Genomic DNA, 23113 nt, shown 5'->3' with positions numbered 1-23113 from the left:
CTAACTATTTTCTCTGTTTCTAAGCTGTTATCATCCATCCATTCAACTATTCACCGTGTCGTGTTCGTTCACTATACTTCCATAATCAAGAACCTGTAATGGCTCCCTCATGTTCATTAAGTAAATTCCAAATGCTTTAGTATCACATTGAAAAGATTCCATGATCTGGGCCAAGCCTGTCTTTAAAAACAATGGCTTTTATTTCCAAATTGCTTCATACGCTAATATCTTTTTACAATTTTTAAAAATGAAATAATTTCTATATATGTGAAATTATCTATGTATCTATGTATCTATGTATCTATGTATCTATGTATCTATGTATCTATGTATCTATGTATCTATGTATCTATGTATCTATCTATCTATCTATCTATCTATCCATCCAATCTTTCAAGTAAGCGTCTACTCTATTTTTGAAATTTGGAATTAAGGTTTGATGCCTGAATCCATTCACCTTTCTTTCTGCTGAAGAAGAGAATATGTGTGTGTGTGTGTGTATATATATATATATATATATATAAATAAATAGCGAATTGGGAACCAAATAGCACTTATGTATTTCCAATAACCACGTGAGGAACACATCTGGTAGATGATGGATTAAACAATAAAGCTTACATTTGAGACCACTGTGATTTACTTTACCCCAAATGAAAGTTAGATTAGAAACCAGGCTGACTTTCTGCTTTTAGGAAGAGCCTTTTTGCGTCTGATTGGAGGCATGTTGGACAGGCAAGGGCTGGAATCTGTTTCATATAATATGAGGCATCAAATTCCCAAATGCTAGTGAAAGCCTCAATTAGTCACTTCTTTGACCATTGCTTTTCTATGGAAACATTATTTTCCTTATTTTATTCATTGACCTTATGATTCAAGTCTCTGGTCAGCTTGAGATGCCAGTGCCACATTTTAGAGAAAAAACAAATCTATCAGAGGAGGTCTCATCTTAACACAGGACTTAATACTACTCCATTCAAACCCTTCTTGGAATCATTAGGAGGTACCATACAGCACCTGCACACACAGGACACCGGAATGTACCAGAATAAGTATTACTAACTTAGGCCCCTGAAGCCTATGCTGAATTTTCACCTTCATTCTATTTTTGTTTTTAACCACGATCACCTATAATTCTATGGATAATAATTAAATTTAAAACACAAGACCAAAAAGTATAATAAAGAATGCCTCACTTTTTATTCAATTCCCAGAGAGAAATTAAAGTCCAAATAAACAAAGACCCTGCCCCTTGCTAAATTAAAATAAGAAAAGTCACCCCCTTCCTGTTTTATTTATTCCAATTTCAGCCAAAGAGATCACAGTTATATAGAGCTGGCAGTCTTCTAACAGCAATTTCATAACGGGCTGTGTTCCCCCAACATGGATGTACCTTCATCAGCATTTTCTTGAAAAATGAATTAACCTGATACTAATGATTGTGTGTTCTCCAACGGGTGTGAGCCAATAAAGCACAACAGAATTTATCTCAAGCTAAATGATATTCCCCAGACTCCTGCTACCAGAAAAAGTAAATAGCAGGCTTTTAGTATTCTCTAGGAAAAAAGGAGAATAATCTATAAAATATGAAAGATTGGTTTTAGTTTTTCAAGATTCCAGTCAGCCTCTGTATATATTTTAGAGTTCATCACCTTCGACTAACATTAAGTAAAAAAAAAAAAAAGAGAAAGAAAAATCTTCTGACAGTTAATTGTGACTTCATACTTTTCTTACAGTGGTACAATAATCATGAAGTAAAATACCTATGCTTTCTCCTTTCTTACGTAGTAACAGATAAGACAGTCCTATCACCTCACATATTGAAAACATTGGTAAATATTTAGAAATAACTGGTAAAGATTAAAAAAAACAACAACTTTCCACTAGTAATCAAATAATAGTACTTCCAGGATTCGGGATTTTTATGAGGTTGTCTTATTCTTACATGTTCACCCTTCATACTTACAACAATTTAGCTTCTATATCTGTTTGAAATATTATTCTAGGCATCTCAGTGTTCAATCAGCTTTGGGCTCTTTCTAAGTACAAAGCATCTACTATGTTTTATTAGCAGTGATGACCAAATTTATAATAGGCAACTCTCTTGTCAAAATTAATAGCCTTGCATTTTCAATACTCTAAGTCCTGACTTCTCTCTCTCTCTATTTCTTCATCTCTAAGAAAACCCCAGTTAATTTTTAACCCTATGATATGATGGCCACAGATACTTCCTAGTCCAGAATTCCTTCGGTCAGTATTTTCCACATTGCTGCCATCTGACTCACCGGAGCTTTTAAAAATACCAAGGCAATAAAAAGTGCCTTGGTTGCATGACGTGCCCACAAAATTAGAAGATAAGAATCAGGTTATCAATCTTTTCTAAAACTACCTGGATGATTTCAATGTGAGTAGGATTCATAGGCCAATGCATCCTAGACTTTACTTGTAAATAATCTTGTTGTTCGTTTTCTCTACCTATTCCAGCAAGTAAATGGCTATCATAAAATGAGTAGAAAAACAAAGATGAAAATTACGCACCAGTAATCAAGTAAATATAAATTAAAACTTCAAATGTTATTTTGAATGATTCTAACTAAAGAAATAGTTTTTTGTTTGTTTGTTTGTTTTTTAATATTGGTACAAAGAGAACATCCTTTGGTAGAAAACAAACAAACACTAAATTAGGCTTAGATCAGTTTTTGTGTGTGGCTTTATCTGACTAACTTAGGTAGAGATTAGCTGAGTTAAAAGATTTGAGAACAACTTGGTATAGCGGGAAAGAATCATTCTTACAATCTGACCAATGGTTCATATTCTGACTATGGCATTTGTTAGCACCTTAAGTGTACTCTGTGAGCTTTAGCTCCCTAATGTGTAAATGGTGGACTATTATCCACTCTCAGTGTTACATGGATTAAGGGGTATCTATGAATCAGCACAGTATGTGCTAACAAGTAGTCAACAATTTACTGATTCCTATTAACTTTTGCACTGCTAGATGATTATCTCTTTGTGTCTTCTTCAATTTGATGTGCACACGTTTTAGATATTTAGGAAAGGAATGAATAAATGGTCTCATAAAAATAAAAATTCTTGGTTTTATGATGAATGTTAAATCAGGCACACACAGGGGCCTTCTGGAACGGTGGAGTGAGAATCTCTATAAATTCACTCCTCCAAAAAGCACCAGAAACACTGGCAAAATGGTCAAAATTATCCTTTAGAACTCTGAAAATTAACCAAAAACTTGCAACAGTATGAGGATATTTATTCAAGAAAAACTGAGGAATTTCTCTAAGGACAGAAGGCATTTAAATATGGCCCCACTCCTACTACCCTTGAAAACTAGCAGCCTCTCAACCACAAATGCTGTATAATCAAGGACCCTAGCATCTACCAGAGAGCAAACCAGGTTTGGAGCTCCTCAGATAGTCCATCCCTAGAGGTATGTTATTGTTTGACCTGTCTGGCTGTTCCCTGTTTGACTGGGAACTCCTTCAGTGGGAAAAATCCCATCCCCAGGGCATTGTTGAAAATAATCGCAGGAAATTGTTTAAACATTGCAGGCGCCTAAGGCTGTGATACCAGTTAGGCACAGAGAAGACTGAACAAAACTTTTAAAAGAAGATCTGGTGAATGAGATACCCACAGGCAGTTTTGAAAAGTTCTGGTAGATGAGGTCTGAAAATTAAGTTCGCAAACTCATCCTAGAAAAAGTGCTACATATTTGTAGATCATGGAAGCTGAGACCAAAAGAGGTTAATGACTGACCAGCATCAGTGTTGAAAGGAGACCATGAACTTGTCATTTGCAATCTGTATTATTTCACAGAATGATTGCCTTCAATTTTAAGTGTCTGTGTATATACGTATATTTAAAAATATTTTTTTGTAAAAAACTACTAAAGAGAAGTATGCAATTATTTGAAAATATTTTAAATAAATATCTAAATAGACCTCATGTCTTAATTTCTTTTTCAGGCCCTCCAGTTAATGTCACATGCAACATATTCATAAACAGCTTTGGCTCTATCGCTGAGACAACCATGGTAGGCATGTTTACTTTGAAACAACTTTCATACCAAAGTAATTTATAGTCACATTAACAGCAATTCTTCTGCTAATGTTATTTAATTTGAAGCCAAAATTTTAATATAATAAGATTTGAAAAGAAAACTAATGGTATAAATTGCAATCAACTTCAAGTAACAATGTGTCATTTACACATGGCATTAGATATTTATTAGAGAATAAATGTAAGTGAAAACAAGGTTGATTTTTCACATTTCAGTCATTAAATATGAAATGTCAAGTTAAAACTAAAATTTTACCATATAAATTATTTCTTTTCCATGCTTTTTAATAACCAGACACAAGAATAGGAGTAAACAATTTCATGTTTAGTCATTCTGTTTACTAATAAATGTATTCATAACATTGCTTTAAGTATTCTATTTGATTAACTTTCCAAATGAATACAGTATTTGCTCAAACATCATGAATATTTTGTAACTTGGAGTATATGCCTTAATTTAACTAAACTCACTGAACAGAGACTTCATTACTATGCAATTGAGAACATTTCACATACTTATTAAAGCCAAAAAATTATCATTACAGACCAGATTTATTCTGTTTTGAATTTTATAACTTTCTCTAAAGATTATGTTGTATCTCTTCTTTGCCCTGTAGTTTTTATTGTGTACTTTAGCTAAAATAAAATGCAGAAATAAACACATGAACCACTGAATACCTGTAAAATTGTCTAGTGGGCAACTTAAACATTGAAACTATGTATGGTGGTTCTTAAATTACCTAGAATTACACTCCATTCCTGAATTTAGCAAGTATAATTTGCATTAACCTTCAAAGTTGATTTTAGCTAAAATAGGATATGAAATACTTCAACACTTACTAGCTCCCAAAACAATTAAGTAGAGAATTATGCTCATTTTATATATCTCAGAATGATTTCATAGTGAATGTCTAAGGAAAAGTAACTAATATGCAAATTATTATGTGGGGGTTTGTGTAGAGTTTTGCGTGCCTGTGTGTAGAGGATCTATCTCAACAGAAAGAGACTTTTTTCAGGCGCCACATTTTTAAAATGCTTTTTTCATCATGTACATAATATTTACTCATTTAGCAGCATTTCTGTGATTCTAGTCAAACAATAAAAGCATCAGTGGAGAAAAACTAACCTCCCATATATGGGCATTATATAGAATTATCTTAACTACAGTATATAACTTAACATGAATGTGTGTGAGTGTTTCTGTAAACACAAAGAAACTGCATGTAATTTCCTTGTTTGAGCACAGTGTAGTTTTTGTGCAATTCTAATCCTAACGTGATTATAATCCTGCTTCAGACTTTGACATATTCTTGATTCTGGTTGAATATCTGTTCCTGATTTATATCCTACATTTATACATGCCCAGTTCAAACCATATTTAATGGTGAAGGGATCTTTACTGGCTTTTTCTACTTAGACCTCCCAAACTGTATTTCTAGTCCTGGTAACTTTCTCATTTTAATTGCTACTATATACACTGTATGTGTTTATACTTTCTCGTTTGCAAGACTGTTTACACAAAATACTTTCAACAGCAAGAGTCAGAAAGATTTATAGTTTTACTTATCTTTGTGCCGTGGAGGAAAGGACTTGGAAATGAGAGAAGACATGGTGGAATTTCCTTTGCATTAAAGTCTGACAGATTGTCAGTTCCTGAAGGTCTCGGCTTTTTATGACATAATTCATTAGCCTACCACTAAATGGTTATAACCACTTGGTAGTTAGAACATAGTCTATGAGATGACTACACCAACTAAATTTCTTACCTTTAACTTTAAACAGACTTACTTTACAGAATATTATACAGAAAGCTTGCAGAATATGGCAAATACATCCTCACAATGACCCTCAAGGGAAAGTTTTATTTCCCTTTGCTAGTATAGAAATCCTTTCCATTCTTACATATTCCATCATAATATATTTCCTTTGAAATCATTTTTAGAATCTATCACTATCCTCTTCAGACTCACAAGCAACATCAATGAACATTAATGAAACACCTTAGAGCTTAAGTATTAGAAAATAAACTGTTATAAAATTAACTACATCCATTTTGCTTTCTTTTTAGTCTTCCAAACTGCTGAACATGTGACATTATTCCTATTCACATAATCAGATTCAATATTTGTAAACATTTTAATGGTATCAGATAGAATAGCTGCAATATGGTATCCCTCTACATAGACATAGAGAAATTAGAACTTGTTATTATAGTTCTATCTTAAGGATCAAAAACTATTTTGCTACTGCTTGAAAAGTTGATGTATTTTATTCATAGTTTCCACCATCATGGCTCTGCAACTAAATTTTGTCTCATTGTTTTATTTACCATAATATTGCTTAATATGCTTTTATAAAAGCATTAAGACATTTTTATTTCTTATACAAATATAGTTTTGTTTTTTATAATACAAATAACCTACTTTAATAAAGACAGTGCATTAAAATTGAGAGGATGGAATTTCAAATTACCTATAATCATTAGCAAATACCTTTGCATCTGAGGACTCATATCTCAAATAAAACTACATAATTCTCCCAATCGACATATCTCTGCCTAACCAAGATCTTAACTGTTTTCAATGTCTATACTGACCAAACACATTAAGCTCCCTCTGCTGGTCTAGTCTCAAAACTTTTATTTGTCTCCCCATTTTAAAATCCAGCTTCAGTCCCATTTGAGGTAATTATTTGATGCTTGAGGAATCTGAGGAAATTTCTCTTAGTAGATATTCTACTTCTTTAGCTATTTTTTGAAAACGATATTAATTCAAAATTTTAACGTATTTTACCTCTTCTTGCACCAAGTTTTAAAGATATTTATGTGCATTTTTAATAGCATACACTCAAATTTCTTAACTGTTAAACTGATCTTTTCCTATCCAAGTACTAACCATGCCCAAGCCTATTTAGCTTCTGAGACCAGATGAGATCAAGCACGTTCAGGGTGGTATGTCCAAGATGTGTGTCGAAGAAAAAGGAATACTCATATATGAAACTTTCTTTTACATAAACTTAATGATAACCACTCAAAAAAATTCCAGAACTGAGACACATAGCATAATAAAAGAGGAAACAAGAGGGAAAAAAAATCATAGAAAACCACCAAAATAAAATAACAGATAGGTAAAGAAATGCAAAGGTAAAGAAACAATGGATATACTAAGCTACCAGAAAATCAAAGATAAAATGACTATAGGAAATTCTCATAGATCAATAATCACCCTAAATGTAAATGAACTAAACTCACCAATAAAAAGGTACAGAGTAGAAGACTGGATCAAAAAACAAAACCCAACCACATGCTGCCTTTAAGAGACACATCTCAGCTGCAAGGACTCAAAGTGAAAGAGTGGAAAATGATACTCTAAGCAAATGGCACCCAGAGAAAAGTAGGCATATTCATACTTATATCTGATGAAAAAGACTTAAAGATAAAAAAAGTAAGAAGTGACAAAAATGGACATCTCATAATGATAAAGGGAACAACACATTAAGAAGACATAACACTTACCAATATATATGCTCCCAATTAGGGAGCACCAAAATATATAAAGCAACTACTAACAGAACTAAAGACAGAAATTGAAAAAACACACAATTATAATAGGTGACCTAAATACCCCATTGAATAGATCATCCAAACAGAAAATCAATAAGAAATATCAGTCTTAAATGACACATTAGACCGAATGCAATCAACATTTATGGAACATTTCATTCCAGAACACCAGACCATACATTCTTTTCTAGTGCACATGGAACATTCTAAAGGATAGACCATATATTGGGACACAAAACTAGCCTCAACAAATTTAGGAAGATTGAAATCATATTCTCTGACCACAATGCTTTGAAATTTGAGATCAACTGCAAAAACAAAGGAGGAAAAACCACAAGTATGTAGAGATTAAACAATGTGCTACTAAAGAATGGTTGGGACAAAGAAGAAATAAAAGGAGAGATCAAAACATACATAGAAACAAATGGGAATAAAAAGACAACATGTCAAAATCATTGGGATGCTGTGAAAGCAGTAATAAGAGAAATTTATATCATTACAGGCCTATCTCAAGAAACAAGAAAAATCCCAAATAAACAACCTAACATCTAGTTCTAGTAACTTATAGAACTAGCAAAAGAAGAACAAATGAAGCCCAAAGTCAGCAGAAGGAAGGAAATAATAAAAATTAAAGCAGAATTAAATGAAATAGAGAACAAAAAGACTATAGAAAAAATTAATGCAACAAAGAGCTAGTTCTTTGAAAAGATTAATAAAATTAACAATGCTCTGGCTAGACTCACTAAGGGAAAAAGAGAAAAGACACGAATAAACAAAATCAGAAACGAACGAGGAGAAGTTATGATAGACACCACAGAAATCAAAGGATCATACAAGAATACCATGAAAGACTATATGCCACCAAATTCAATAACCTGGAAGAAATGGACAAGTTCTTAGAAATATATAACCTTCCTGGAGTGAATCACAAAGAACTGGAAAATCTAAATAGACCAATCAACAGTAAGGAAATTGAAACAATCATCCAAAACTTCCCCAAGAGCAAAATTCCAGAACCAGGTGGCTTAACTAGTGAATTCTACCAAACATTCAAAGATGATTTAACACCTGTCTGCCTCAAACTCTTCCAAAAGTTGAAGAAGAGGCAATACTTCCCAATTCATTTTATGAGGCTAACATTATACTGATACCAAAATCTGGATAGGATAACACACACACACAAAAAAACTAAAGACCACAATCTCAGATGAATACATACAAAAAAATCCTAAACAAAATACTAGCAAATTGAATACAGCAATACATTAAAAAGATTATACATCACAATCGAGTGGGGTTCATTCCAGGGTCAGAAGGATGGTTCAACATACGCAAATCAATCAATGTTATATACCACATAAACAAAGGATAAAAATTATATGATCATATCAATAGATTTAAAAAAAAGCATTTGACAAGAAACAACATCCATTTATGATTAAAACATTTAATAAAATGAGTATAGAAGGAAAGTACTTCAACATAATAAAGGCCATATACAACAAACCCTCAGCTAATATATTAAATGGTGAAAAACTGAAAGCTTTTTCTCTAAGAACAGAAACAAGACAGGGATGCTCCCAATCACCACTGTTATTTAACATAGCATTGGAAGTCCTCGCCAGAGCAATCAGGCAAGAGAAAGAAATAAAAAGCATCCAAATTAGGAATGAAGAAGTTAAATTGTCACTTTTTGCAGACGGCATGATTCTTTATATAAAAATACCCTAAAGACTCAACCAAAAAACTATTAGAGACAATAAACAAACACAAGAATGTTGCAGGATACAAAACCTATGTACAAAAATCCATTGCATTCCTATATACTAACAATGAAATTTCAGAAAACAAATGAAAAAAAAATTCATTTTGCAATTATACCCCAAAGAATAAAATACCTAGGAATAAACTTAACAAAGGATATGAAGGGCCTATACACTGAAAACTATAAGAAGAAGACAAAAAGAAATGGAAGATACTCTGTGTTCATGGATTGGAAGAATCAATGTAGTCAAAATGGACATATTACCCAAAGCAATATAGAGATTTAATGCAATCCCCATCAAAATCCCAATGGCATTTTTTAAAGAAATAAAACAAAAAAAATCATCAGATTTGTATGGAATCACAAAAAGACCCCAAATAGTCATGTAATCCTGAGAAAAAAGAACAAACCCAGAGGAATCATACTCCCTGATTTCAAATTATACTACAAAGCAACAATAATCAAAACAGCATGATATTGGTGGAAGAACAGACATACAGACCAAGGGAACAAAATTGAGAACTCAGAAATAAACCCACATATATATGGGCAGATCATTTTCAACAAAGGAGCCAAAAACATACATGGAGAAAAGAAAGTCTCTTCAATAAATGGTTTTGGGAAAATTGGAAAGCCACACGCAAAAGAATGAAACTAGACTGCTGTCACCCTACACCCAAATTAACTCAAAATAGATCAAAGACTTGAATATAAAACCTGAAACAATAAATTGCACAGAAGAAAGCATAGGTACTAAACTTATAGACCTTGTGTTCAGAGAGGATTTTATGAATTTGACCTCAAAGGCAAGGGAAATAAAAGCAAAACTAAATGAATAGGACTATTTCAAACTAAAAAGCTTCTGCACAGCAAAAGAAATCATCAACAAAACAAAGAGGCAACCAACCAAATGGGAGAAGATTTTTGCAATCAACACCTCCAATAAGAGGCTAATATCGAAAATATATAAAGAACTCATACAATTCAACAACAAAAAACGAATAATCCATTTTAAAAATTGGCAGAGGACCTGAATAGACACTTCTCCCAACAAGACATACAAATGGCCAACCAACAGATATGTGAAAAAATGTTCAACTTCTCTAGCTATTAGGGAAATGCTAATAAAAACCGCAATCAGATATCACCTCACCCCAGTTAGAATGGCTATCATTAACAAGACAAATAGTAACAAGTGTTGGAGAAGCTGTGGAGAAAAAGGAACCCTCATACACTATTGGTGGGAATACAGATTGGTGTAGCCGCTATGGGAGGCAGCGTGGAGGTGCCTCACAAATTAAGAATAGAATTACCATATGACCCAGCAATCTATCTCCTGGGTATCTATGAAAAAAATCTGAAAACATTTATCTGTAATGATATATGTCTCCCTATGTTCATTGCAGCATTATTCACAGTGGCCAAGACATGGAAACAACTGAAGTGTACTTATATAGATGATTGGATAAAGAAAATATGATACATCTACACAATAGACTATTACTTGGTCGTAAGAAAAGATCAAATACTGCCATTTGCGACAACGTGGATGGATCTTGAGATTATCTTGAGATACGGGAAATAAGTCAGACAGAAAAAGTCGAGAACCATGATTTCACTCAGATGTAGGATATAAAACTGAAAGCAACAAATTAACAAAACAAACAAACAAAAACTCATACACACAGAAAACAGTTTTTTGTTACAAGTGGGTAAGGCGGGAAGGGGGTGGTAGAATAGGGTAAAGGTTGTCAAATATATTGTGATGGAAGGAGAACTGACTCTGGGTGGTTAACACACAATGCAATATATAGTTGATGTATTATAGAATTGTACATTTGAAACCTATATAGTTTTATTAATCAATGTCGCCCCAACAAATTTAATTAAAAAACTCATCTTTTCCTAATGTTAATTTGTCTAATTAACATAGTGCCAACCACTCTCACTTAAGTACAATTTCATTATTTTTGACATATAGTCTTTAACATTTTTTTCTATAAATATTATGGAAATTCTAAACTTTCCTATTTCCCTCACATTTCAGTCATGTGTCATTATATGTAATGAGGATCTCCAAGGACTTGTTCAGCCTCCATTATTACAAGTTCACATTTTTCTTAAGCAGATAATGATTTAACAACTATTGGAAATCACAGTTCTTGAAAAAAATAAATAAAACTGGTTTACCATCATTAGAGTCATTCTCCTTCCCTTTTTACAACATGGCCTTGGTGACAGAGGTGCATCTATCCTTTTAGACTTATGATGACAAAAGGAGTTCATGATTGTTTTTATTGCTTCTATGAGGGGCAGCTTAAGATCTCCACATTAAGTGATTCTTAAGTGAAACACATTCCTGCAAATCTGTGATGAGTTGTGGATTAGGTTTATATGCCTGGATGAAATAATTTTTTTTAAACTCACATATATATATGTAGTAGTTTGGCGTATATAGTATATATGAGTATAGCAATATTTAGAAATGGATATATTGGCTGAACCTCCTATTTTCAGAAAACAGATGAGTCTCTATCTTGTTACAAATAAGTTAGAGTTAGAGAATTGCTCTGCTATGTGCCCTCAGTCAGTATTTACTCATTAAACCATTACTTTTCACCAGTGCCCACAAGATAAATTATTTCTCCAAAATAAAAACGAAAAAGGTGAGATGTTTTGGTATAAGAGTTTAAGTGCCTGTATACAGAGATGTGTGGTGGACTTGGGCAAGAATACCTGAGAGTCTGCTGTGAGCTCATACTGTTGTCAAACTGTACAGTTTTTCAATTTTCCACACAAATGATAGATTCACATTTTAGTTGCAACAATAATCATGCACATGTAGATGCTACTTTGAATTATTGGATTACTAGATTCTCCAGAGAAATCTAAGCCAACATGGCATAAAAAATTGACAGTGTTTATTTACATATTTTTAATGGAATCTTTAAACTCCTACACGTTTTCTCTAAGTACGTTTTTTTAATCAAATAAATATTTTATCAAATGAAGTATTACCTATGTAAACGCATTTTTTTAAACATTCATGCTCATTTCGCCTGTTATTTTATTTGTGGAAAGGTTTTAAATTGTAGATTTCCTTCTTTGAACAGATACAGGACTATTCAGTTTTTCTATTGTGTATGTGGTGCAAAAGTTTTGTTTTCAAGGAATTTGTCCATTTTCTTAAATTTTTCAAATTATTGGTGTAAACTTATTTACAATGCCTTATCCTTTTTTTAAAATTTATTGGGGTGACAATTGTTAGTAAAATTACATAGATTTCAGGTGTACAATTCTGTGTTACATCATCTATAAATCCCATTGTGTGTTCATCACCCAGAGTCAGTTCTCCTTCCATCACCATAGCCTTATCCTTTCATTAGGGATCTTTGTAATGTCTACATTTTTGTTCCTTTTACTAGTGATTTGGTTTTAGCTCCTTTTTTAAAAATTAGTTTACATACTGATTTATTTTTATTCTGCTAGGGATTATTGCTGCTTTCTGAATCTATGATTAATGTTAATCTTCTAAGAATAATAATACTCATTTTTATCTTTCCATTTGTTCTTTCTGTAAAACCTATTACACTGAATATTCTATATTTCATTCTCTCCATTAGAGTTTCTATCTGTTTATATTTCTGGTGCTGCATATTCCCTATCTTTAAGAATTTTCATTAGTACATAAATTATTGGAAATTCATAATAATCCCAAATAAGCTGCATTTTTGTATCAGTCCATTTTAGATTCCTTTACTGTAAATAGTTCAATGACTTACATCAAGGCAATTGAGTCACATACTATGATGATGATAAATTTTTTTTTGATGTTACTTTACTTGGCTCCATTAAGACGGCATTTAACTTCTTGTACTGATTTATCAGAGATATTTCATTGACATTCTATAAGTTTATCCAGTTTGCTTTTAAGTTCCATCTACCTTTTCATTTTTAATATTTGTTTAAATCTGAGGACATTTATTTAATTTTTTAAAATTATGGGCTCCATAGAGCAGCAATCCACTCTGATATGTTCATCTCTATCTCTATATCTATCTATTCATTAAGTATGTCATTAAATATGTGTGTGTGTGTGTGTGTGTGTGTGTGTGTGTACATTTATATGCGTATATATATTCTGGCTAACAAATACTATTTTTTCCCAAATGAGAACTGTGCTGTTGTTCCTTTGACTCAAGTAGATAAGCTTCGTTTCTTACTACTTTGCAATATGATCTGTTTTTGCAGCTCTGAGTCCTGGTCACTGTCTTAAATTGGTGCTATAGTCTCTAAAATATGAGTTAAGTAACTAACGTACAATCAAGTTAGTGTTGGCTAATATTGCCCAAATGAACTTGGCTTTTTTTATTCAAATCTTTCCATATAATTTTATAATCTTTCCTAAAAAGCATCTGCTTTTTCAGCTGTACTAATAGAGATATAAATTCATTAAAAAAATGCTAACATTTTGTATGGAGATTTCTCAATGATAAGAAATTAGAGCTCTTATATAGTGCTTATGATGATTGAAGAACAATGTTTAAAAATAAAAAAAATGTTAAGATGCAATTATTTCAAGTATCAACTATGTTTCACAGTAATGTTTTTTCATGACAATTGGAAGTAAATGTGTATAATTTGAAGAAAAGTCCATTTTTTTCTGTTCTTTTGTAACCTTTCCCCCAAATAAGTTGTTGTTCCATTCTGTCTATTGCCAACAAGTTAAGGTCTTGTTACGGTACACTCACTTTAAGAGTTCTGTAATAGCATTCAGGGACTATTCCTGTGCTATTCATATTTCTAGGTTCAATAATGTTAATGTAGCATATGATTAGATAGATGTTATGCCATTTTCTTTTAGAATAGCCTGAAAGTGTCCTACTATCTACCCTTTTATCATTAAGATTATGCCTGTTAAGATCCTATCCTCACTGTCTTATTTTCTTTCTTTGCGTAATAGGTAAAGCCTAACCAAACATAGCAATAGCATTGGTCTGAAAGATTTTTTAATTTCAAGCATGAGTAACCAGTGACTGGCAGCATGAATGTGTTCTGAACTATCCTTTGTAAGCATGAATTAGAATGAGGGCATATTTATGGGAAAGGTTGCAGAAAGACAGGTATGCATGAAGGTTACACATTCTGGTGACCCCGTCAGAAATAAGAATAAATCTCTGCCTGGTGCAGTTGTCCACAAGAGCATGCTTATAACCACTGTTTCTCAAAAAGAGACTATCTGTAAATCCTGTTCACCCAGGTACAATTCCTTATAAAGATCTCACAAAGAATATAATTGTCTAGTTGTGCTGCAATGTTGTTAAAACAAGCACGATGTTTAAAAGCAGATTTCCAGTTCTATGGGAGGAAAATACCAAAAAGAAACTGATGCTAATGACAACAGGAGGAAAGCTATGCGGAGGAGGGAGTTGTCAGGCACGTACTTCTACATCTTCTTTCCTTTCTTGGGCCACATATGTGTGTAGAGGGTCCTTTTATTCTGGCTAAGCAGATTGAAGGTTAATTGTATTTTGTTTAGGTAGTTGAAATATTTGAGTTGGGAAAAAATGAAGAAGATTACGTGTGGGAAGCCATACATGTAGTGTCAAAGATAATGTCTCTTAATTTAACCTTCCTCTCTTGCCTTCTGTAAAGCTAATGTGTAATACAAAGTGACTAGCATCTATCTGCATGGGGTCCTCTCAAGAGTAAGACATGGTATAGAATTCACTGTTACCAGACCAATTAAGCACTTTTGTTGACCACCTAACACAACATAGAAATGATGTTCAATGGTGTTCATCTTCATGCTATTTATCACCATGCACCTTTTTCGAAGAGAATTTGATTTTCTGAAAGAATACACTCCAAAATGTCATTTGAACCTCTAAAGATAAAATGGGCAGCAAGATGGGGAATTGTGTTCTCTAAGATGATTGGCACCAGTCATAATTTGTTACTTAGTCATAGATTTAACATGTCAATTAATGTTAAATACCTGGCAATCAATTTAAATTGCAAATAGCTCTTCAGCTGTGATGCTGAATTTCTGACAGATGAATGAGTGAAAGTTAAAGCTGACACTCTTTAGACCAGTTAGGTGACATGTTTCTGTTACTGTGATAAAACTAGCAGCTTATGTATAAAAGAAACCAACCTAACTACACTTCAGATGGGCTCAAACAAGCCAGACTGTCAGGGTCCTGGGGCTGTGCCACAAGTGCCCTGTCAAAAAGAACAGATGAGGGCAAAAGAGTTCAGCAGTCCTTGTTGCTTATGGAGTTGACTAGAAAATGGAAAATTCCTATAGGAAAATGACATGCATGTATATATCAGAAATGAGCTTAAGACTTCAGATTTGGTTTTAAAAATATAAGGAAAATTATTTCTCTCTCAGTCTCAGCAAGGAGGCTTGATAACAAACTATTTGTTCTATGGGATAGCATGAAGAAACATAGATTTATTAGCACATACGTATGACTATAATCTGAACCTTCTTTTTAAAATTCTCCTTAGCAGTTTCTTGAAATATTGCCAATACTTCAGAGACTACCTAAAGCGTAAGACAAATAATTCTGACACAAAAGTATATTGAGTTTTAATTTAAAAATGATCTTATAACATATATCGACATTAAGTAGATCAATGAAAAATATTCACAGGTATGTCCTGGGCAACCTTCATTTGCTAAACCCATTGAATTTATCTTTAGATGATAATGAAGGCTTAGTTTTCCTCTCAGGGTAGGGAAGACATTTGGGAATTCTTGCTTTTCCATTAAGTCTTCCAGCCCCACTGGGACTTTTCTCCACAGACTTTTGGAATTAGTGAAGAATTACTCTCTACTTTTCTTTAACTGAACTCTCATCTCCATCTCTCTGCACAGAAGTTGCCTCCATGCCCTTCACAGTGTTAGGCAGTGATGTCATTTCACCTCCAGACTTCCAGGAATCCTCTGGCCTGGAGTGTGACTCTCCCCTAGATGCAATAAGAGACCAGCTAGATCCCTCTCTGAGCTGATGAGATAAAATTTTACCCCTTTCTTTGGTGGAAGTCATTTTGTTTGCTTTCGGTTATTCTTTCACTGTTTTTCTCTTTTCTAGAGTCATTTCTTATTCACATCAGGTCTTCCTGTAGTTTCTGCTCACTCAGTCTTTTAATGGTCATTTACCATTTTAATATACCCTGTATTATATGCTTGTTATACACACATCCTGAGAAGCAGTTACTAAAAAGCCTGAAAATTGTGATTCTAAATATATTTTACTCTTTATCATATTTTAACTTGCTCTGAAGATAATTGCTATTCCTCATCCAGGCACTATAAAATTAAACATGATTAATCAAAACTTGACAGCAGATACAAAAAAGAAATGAATATGCTCTAGATTCCTTTTTCTCTTTAGTTTTCTCTAAGGCAGTCTCAACCAATTTTTTTTTTATTATTATGCCTCCCTAAGGAAACTTTTTAGACATCTTTTCCCCTAATTGCCCTCCCCATGAAACTTTAATGCTTCTGATATACTGTATATCTGTGTATATACCCTATGTATATTTCTGAATTATCCATAAAAAGAGTAAGATTTTTCCGCCCACCGAGAACCAAGTTTTGCTCCCTTGGGAACAATATTGTCCTCGTTGAGAATGTGTTCTCTAAAGTACATATTTATAGGGGTACTCATGAGTACACTTGCCTAAGGCTAACATTTCTATGCTCATTGCTTGGTAGCGTGTGGAACCGCAGGAGAAAATGGGACAGAAGCACTGGGTATTCTGAAGGAAGCAGGATACATTTTTATGCCCCTAGCTATTTGCAAAGCTATTAATACATATGGACTGGAGGATAAACTATATTCCCTCTTTTGTTAATATATGAATTTCTTTTTTGAAGGTGTAATTTTTCAAACATGTGTGTGCCTGAATGCACATTTATGCTCATTGTAAACACATTCACATTTGTTTCAGATTTATTTCCTATGTTTGACACAAGGGTCATATTTGTTTCCTTTTCTGCTTCTGTGATTATATTTATGTTTTGATTTCACTCACATAACCATCGTTGAATCATATCTTTCACTATTTGACAAAAATATTGTTCTGAAAATATTTCGCATGAAGTTTGTTCCCCAAGCCTGGCCCAGTGGCAATAAATCTTTGTGAAATACACATAGTACATATGACATTACTATATGGCTTAACCAGAGGAAGGTTCTATAAAGGTGTATTGTACTAAAAAATAAATACAGAGGGTGCCAAAAAAATGTATACACATTTTAAGAAAGAAAAAAAAACCTGTATTAATATATACCAGTAACAAAAGATGAATACAAGTCACGTTTGACTTCTGCAATTACAAGAGGTGCTCAAAGTGGTTACCATCAGTGTCCAGACACTTCTGATTATGGAGAACTCCTGCTTGAGCAATGTTGACCAAAATGTTAAGATGGCTTAAAATGTGTATACATTTTTTTGGCACCCCCGTAGATTCATGAGAGATGACAAATAGATGATAGATAGATAGATAGATAGATAGATAGATAGATAGATAGATAGATAAGCTTCTCTTTTTTCTTGTTAAGGTGGTGTCAGGGTAATTTTTACTAATAAGAAATTGCCTTAGTTAGATTCCTGAGGGAAAATTCTTCATAAGAATTTTCATTAAGAATTGCCTGAGAACTTCATCGAGAACTTGAAGACCAACCTACCAGTTAATAAAGCTTCCAGCAGAAAGACGCCCAAGGCCCAGGCACCAGGCCCCTGCCCTGCCCCCACTCCTACCACCATTAACCAGGATGTGGCTTGGGAGTAATATTTTCAAAAAACTGATGCCAATTACTGATGCCATATTTCACCTTCCACATATTTTCATTCACAGCACTTAGTAAATTGTTCTCAGGGCCTGCTTTTCTCATCTTACTCAGCCTCACCTACAACCCATGTGCCACTTCTCTCCCTCCTTAATTTGTCCGCTTTCCCCTCTGGAATGCCTGTCATTTGGTTAACAACTTTACTGTTCCTACCCCTACCTGTTCCCGCCACACACCCACAGACATACACACCGTTTCTGATGAAGAGTTTCGCCATATTCTTGGTATCCCTGAAGGACGACTTCCTTCTACCACCTTTGGAGAGCAGGCCATTCAGTCTCTCACAGCCCATGAACCTCAGGTGAGGAAGTGTTCCGGTGTCCTCTTCACTTCTTTATTCTACTTCCAGACACTTTCTCTTTAATCTTGCTTTGAAGCTACTATCTTTGACTATCCACACTCCTTTCTTGTGTAGATGTGTCCTGTGCCAGAGTTGTGGTTACTCTACTCATTCATCTAAGGCTTGGGCAGCTGACCCACAGTCTTCTCTATGCCCAGGTCTGTCTTAATTCTAAGTGGGTGCAACATCCAACACCTCCATCCCCCCTGACCTCCTCTCCTTCAATAAACACCTATTTCACTTAACTTCAATTACCTACCTTTATGGATAGTCAACAGGACTTGATTAAAACATGAAATCTGTGCCAAAGTTTAAATAAACTCAAAATCGCAACCTCTGATGTTAATTTCAAATCTCTTTCTCTCACCTATCTTTCAGCACTAAATTGCATAAAATCAAAACACTCTAGTTATTTTATGTGAAAATGGATATGGTACAGAGATTAAAATATTTATCAAACTGCGGGAAAGACTGGTAGAGGCAGCTCTGTATTGATCATCACCCAACACTAGCAGTCTCATGGTTACTTGACGAATGGGTCAAAGCATCATACTCAGATGTGGTATATTTTGCTGCCACAATTCAAAGAAGCCGAGTCAGTATTGTTTCACTTTCTTAGTGGAAAGGAAACAACTTGGCCAGATACCGAGACGTGCTCCAAAACTTGAGCCCTTAAAATGTTGCTGAAGTCTCCTGGGGTTTATCTCTTATTTTCTGGCTCTGTTGAAGTCTTCTGCTATCTTTCTATTCATTTGTGCTAGCAGCATGATATTTTTAATATAGAAGGCCAGTGGGATGTCTTGTGATGCTGGATGGCCATGTTCACATAGCCTTAATTATAGCACTAGGCTGCAGATTTGGAGCTCTTCCTTCATTACAAAACAGCAAGGATATCTCTACCAGATGAAAGCTAATGCTTCTGATGTTCTCTGCATTAGAGAAAAAAATGTATTTAACATATCTTTCAGAAACCAAGTGCCAGTGACTGTATTGGTTTGTTCCAATAAAGAGATTACATATGGAAAAACATCTGTAATTGAAGTAATCAACTGAATGATTACAATCCATTGTCATTTTCCAAGATTCAAATGTCGTCTGCCTATGCCAAAAAGGAAAGTTAAATATGAAAGGAATCACAACTCCACCATCATACAAGCTTTGAAGGAATGACTAACTTCTTTGGTTACCCCAGGAATCCAAGGAAAGGGCTTCAGAGGACTCCATGTGGGTATTCCCACCTTCATCCTTTTTACTCCACAGGTCAAAAAAATTATGTGAAGATTCTGCAGTTGTTGAGATTTTACGTATATAAAATCTCCATCCATTCACTTAGGAAATGAAAAAATAAAACAGAATGGATTCATAGAACCACTGAAACCAATGTGAGATAATCTCTCATTAAAATGTCATTATCTGACTCTTCCATAACCTGCCACTATGACCAGTTAACAACATAGGATTGTGTATGTTCAGAGACTGGAATTAACTCAGAACTGTGATCCAATGTTCTCAGAAACATTGGTCTTCATAGTTCCTGTTCCTTACTGTATAGTCATAATTAATTGCTGCAGGTCCCTGTAGGAAGAATCACAGAAAGCATTTGTGACATACTAATGGTCCTTCTCCAAAGGAGTTTGAATCTGTGAACTCGCTCATATCTTCTAATTAAATAAAGGTTGTGTCTCTCTTGGTAACTCAAACAAATCTTCTATTTCTCAGCCCTAGAGTTCTTCTGATTATTCAGAATAAGTAGGATCTTCCTGAATGAGCTACCCACATATTTCAAGCCCATTGACCCCATGATCAAACATCTACCATCAAAGATCCCTGTGATTCACATGTTCTGAATACCCACTCCAACTCTGCCCCAGTTATGGTAACCATGTCTATTTTGTCACTGGGATTAAGTAAGTAATACTACGTGATACCTTCTCACCTTGGCAGCTACCATCACCACTGAAATCTAGGAGCAAGTTTCAGTGGCAAAATCTCCAGTTTACAGAGGACAGCCATCATAGTGCTTTTTTAAAAAGACACAGTTCCTTCAGCCACCAATGTATTTTTCAAAGCCTCAGTAAATGGGTCCTCTCAAAGTACATAGCTGGGGGCAGTTAATGAATTGTTCACACAACAATTTTAAATCTATTTCTGTATCTCTTACTTCCTAAGTCTTTGGATATCTTCTTCCATAATTGACTCACAAACGCGGTGTAGTATATTTTCCTCATTTAGCACAGGTCCCTGCTGGTTCCAGCTTTCAGTTAACCAAATAAACAAACAATTGGAACCACACCTAGCTATCTGAGCTAATACACTGAATCCAGAATCTCTGTGAATGCATCCATATCAATAAATTTAACCAATTCTAAAATTCTATTTCACATTCCATGGTCTAGTACCTGTTCCCCATGTCAGTATTTGTGCACTTAAAAATTAGGAACATCTAGTAATTCCTTGGGGTGTAAAATTTTCCCTCCTGGGATCAACTTTTGTTGGCTCCCTGGTGCTTTCAGAGACCTAATCCTAGTTACAGGTCTGGGGGCAATGACGGTTGGTAGAGGTGGAATAGAAGGAGAATAGGCCCACCCCACATCACACTGGGGAGGAGGAGCTGCATCTGCTAGAGCAGGAGCAGTGGAGTTTTGTTGCTCAGGATACTTGGAGTTTTCCAAATCTTCCCAAGTTTTATCATTCTAATACTTAAAATTTCACTCTTTCCCAATCGAGTCCCTAACGTTCACATACGCCATCCTGTAAGAAAGTGAATATAACATGCTTTCTAATTTAGTAACCCACAGGTTGGTCCTTTGCACCTAGTTTTCAGCCATACAACACTTACCCATGAAGCTATGGAAGATAAGCTACTCTGTAAGGAACGTCATGACCAATCCCTGGGCCTCCAGCCCTGCCTTAACCTCAGGATTTAAATTTCTGAACCGGATATTTTTACTTTGAACTCCCAGTACAGATAGAAGGAAGCATCTCACTTTTCATTTCTTGAATCCTTCCTGCCTTTGGCATTATATTTGCTATGGCCTTTAGCACTTGTTCTGCAAAACCATATACTTCATTTTAGATGGTCATAGGAAAAAATTTCAGTTAACTTTATCACGGGTTTCCATGCACTACTAGTGTCCTCTCCTTTCAGGGATTGAAATATACATGGTCTTCAAATACAAACAGGCCATTTTAACAGTCCATGGTTCCAATTCCTGCAACTTGCCTCTGGTGACAAATACTGGTCCAGTTGGTGTTAGTGGCTATAACAGACACCACTTCACAAAAAGGGATTTACTAATGGGAATCAGATGATTATAAAATTATTGGAAGAAAGAAAATTATACTACAGATTCGGCTTGTCAGCAAGGCTGCTACCCCTGCCTGAATCAGGAAGATGGAAAATCAGGAGGCTTCTGGAACACACTGCTAAAATCTAGGAATGAGGGAAACCATCACAGGAACTGAGCTGCCATGAACTGCTAGATGTGCACTGTTTACTAAATACTGTATATTTATTCCTTAAACAAGCATGAAACTAGTGAGAAGAAATGGGACCTTGATTGACACTGCTGCAGAGAAACTCAGTGTTACCATAACCCTAGAAATTTAGAACGAGCAGATTGTGGCATAGCCACAATCTGAATGGTAAAACATAAATCACACCAAGATCACTAGCTGTAAGTGAAATAAGCAGATACAGAAAGACAAATATTGTATGAACTCACTTTTGTGTAGAATCTAAAAAAAAACCCAAACCAAAACAAAAATCATTGAACTCATAGAAGCAGAGAGTAGAATGGTGGTTACCAGGGGTAAGCAAGTGGGAAAAATAGGGAGCTGCTTGTCAAAGGCACAAAGGTGCAGTTATGCAGGATGAATAAGTCTAGAGATCTAATGTACAGGCAAGATGACTGTAGCTAATAATGACGTAGTTAACATTGGAAAGATGCTAAGAGGGTAGATTATAAGGGCTCTCATCACACATGAAAAGGTAACTATATGAGGAGATACGTTAATTAGCTTGACTATATATCAGATCATGTTTATACCTTAAATATATACAATTTTGTATTTAAAAATCTATAGACAGAAACTATCTTCTAGTAATTTATGTCCTTCTGGGAAAGGTGATGAAAAGCCAGGAGTCAGTCTTTTAAGAGCTGTCGTTAGCTGTGATCATGGAGACTTTAACACTTGCAAATTACTTGTATTGCAAGTCTGAATTTCTGGCAGCCTTCCTTTTATTCTCCAAATAGAGAGGAAAGGCAAACATTTCAAACAAAAGAGGGAAATATTTCACCTTCTTAGATTTCTACATAAGTTTAGCAGTATCTTGCCTTAGAAAAGCTTAGTGGCTATTAGATTCAGAATGCAATATATTTTTGTAATCCTCTTTCTTTTCTGGGGCTTCTGTTTCTTATTAGAGCTAAATTGCCCTTTACAATTTTAGTACCACAATTGTTTTGAAATATGTTTTTAATTCATGAAACTTAATTTTTCCTGAC

At 34.4% G+C, this 23113-nt stretch overlaps 1 protein-coding gene across 3 annotated transcripts in view; it reads left to right on the top strand.

The window, feature by feature from the left end:
- Nucleotides 1–23113, top strand: part of GLRA3 (glycine receptor alpha 3) — a 152733-nt gene that overhangs the window by 35184 nt on the left and 94436 nt on the right. For all 3 annotated transcript variants that reach the window (XM_074338338.1, XM_019733096.2, XM_019733097.2), the window contains exon 3: nucleotides 3981–4048. In XM_074338338.1, the coding sequence (XP_074194439.1) occupies nucleotides 3981–4048 (68 nt within the window). The remainder of the gene's footprint in view (nucleotides 1–3980; nucleotides 4049–23113) is intronic.

The sequence above is a fragment of the Rhinolophus sinicus genome, linkage group LG07 (genome assembly GCF_036562045.2).
Source record: "Rhinolophus sinicus isolate RSC01 linkage group LG07, ASM3656204v1, whole genome shotgun sequence".
Lineage (NCBI taxonomy): Eukaryota > Metazoa > Chordata > Mammalia > Chiroptera > Rhinolophidae > Rhinolophus > Rhinolophus sinicus.
The sequence above is the reverse complement of the archived record's forward strand: the minus strand, read 5'-3'. Positions and strand labels throughout refer to the sequence as shown.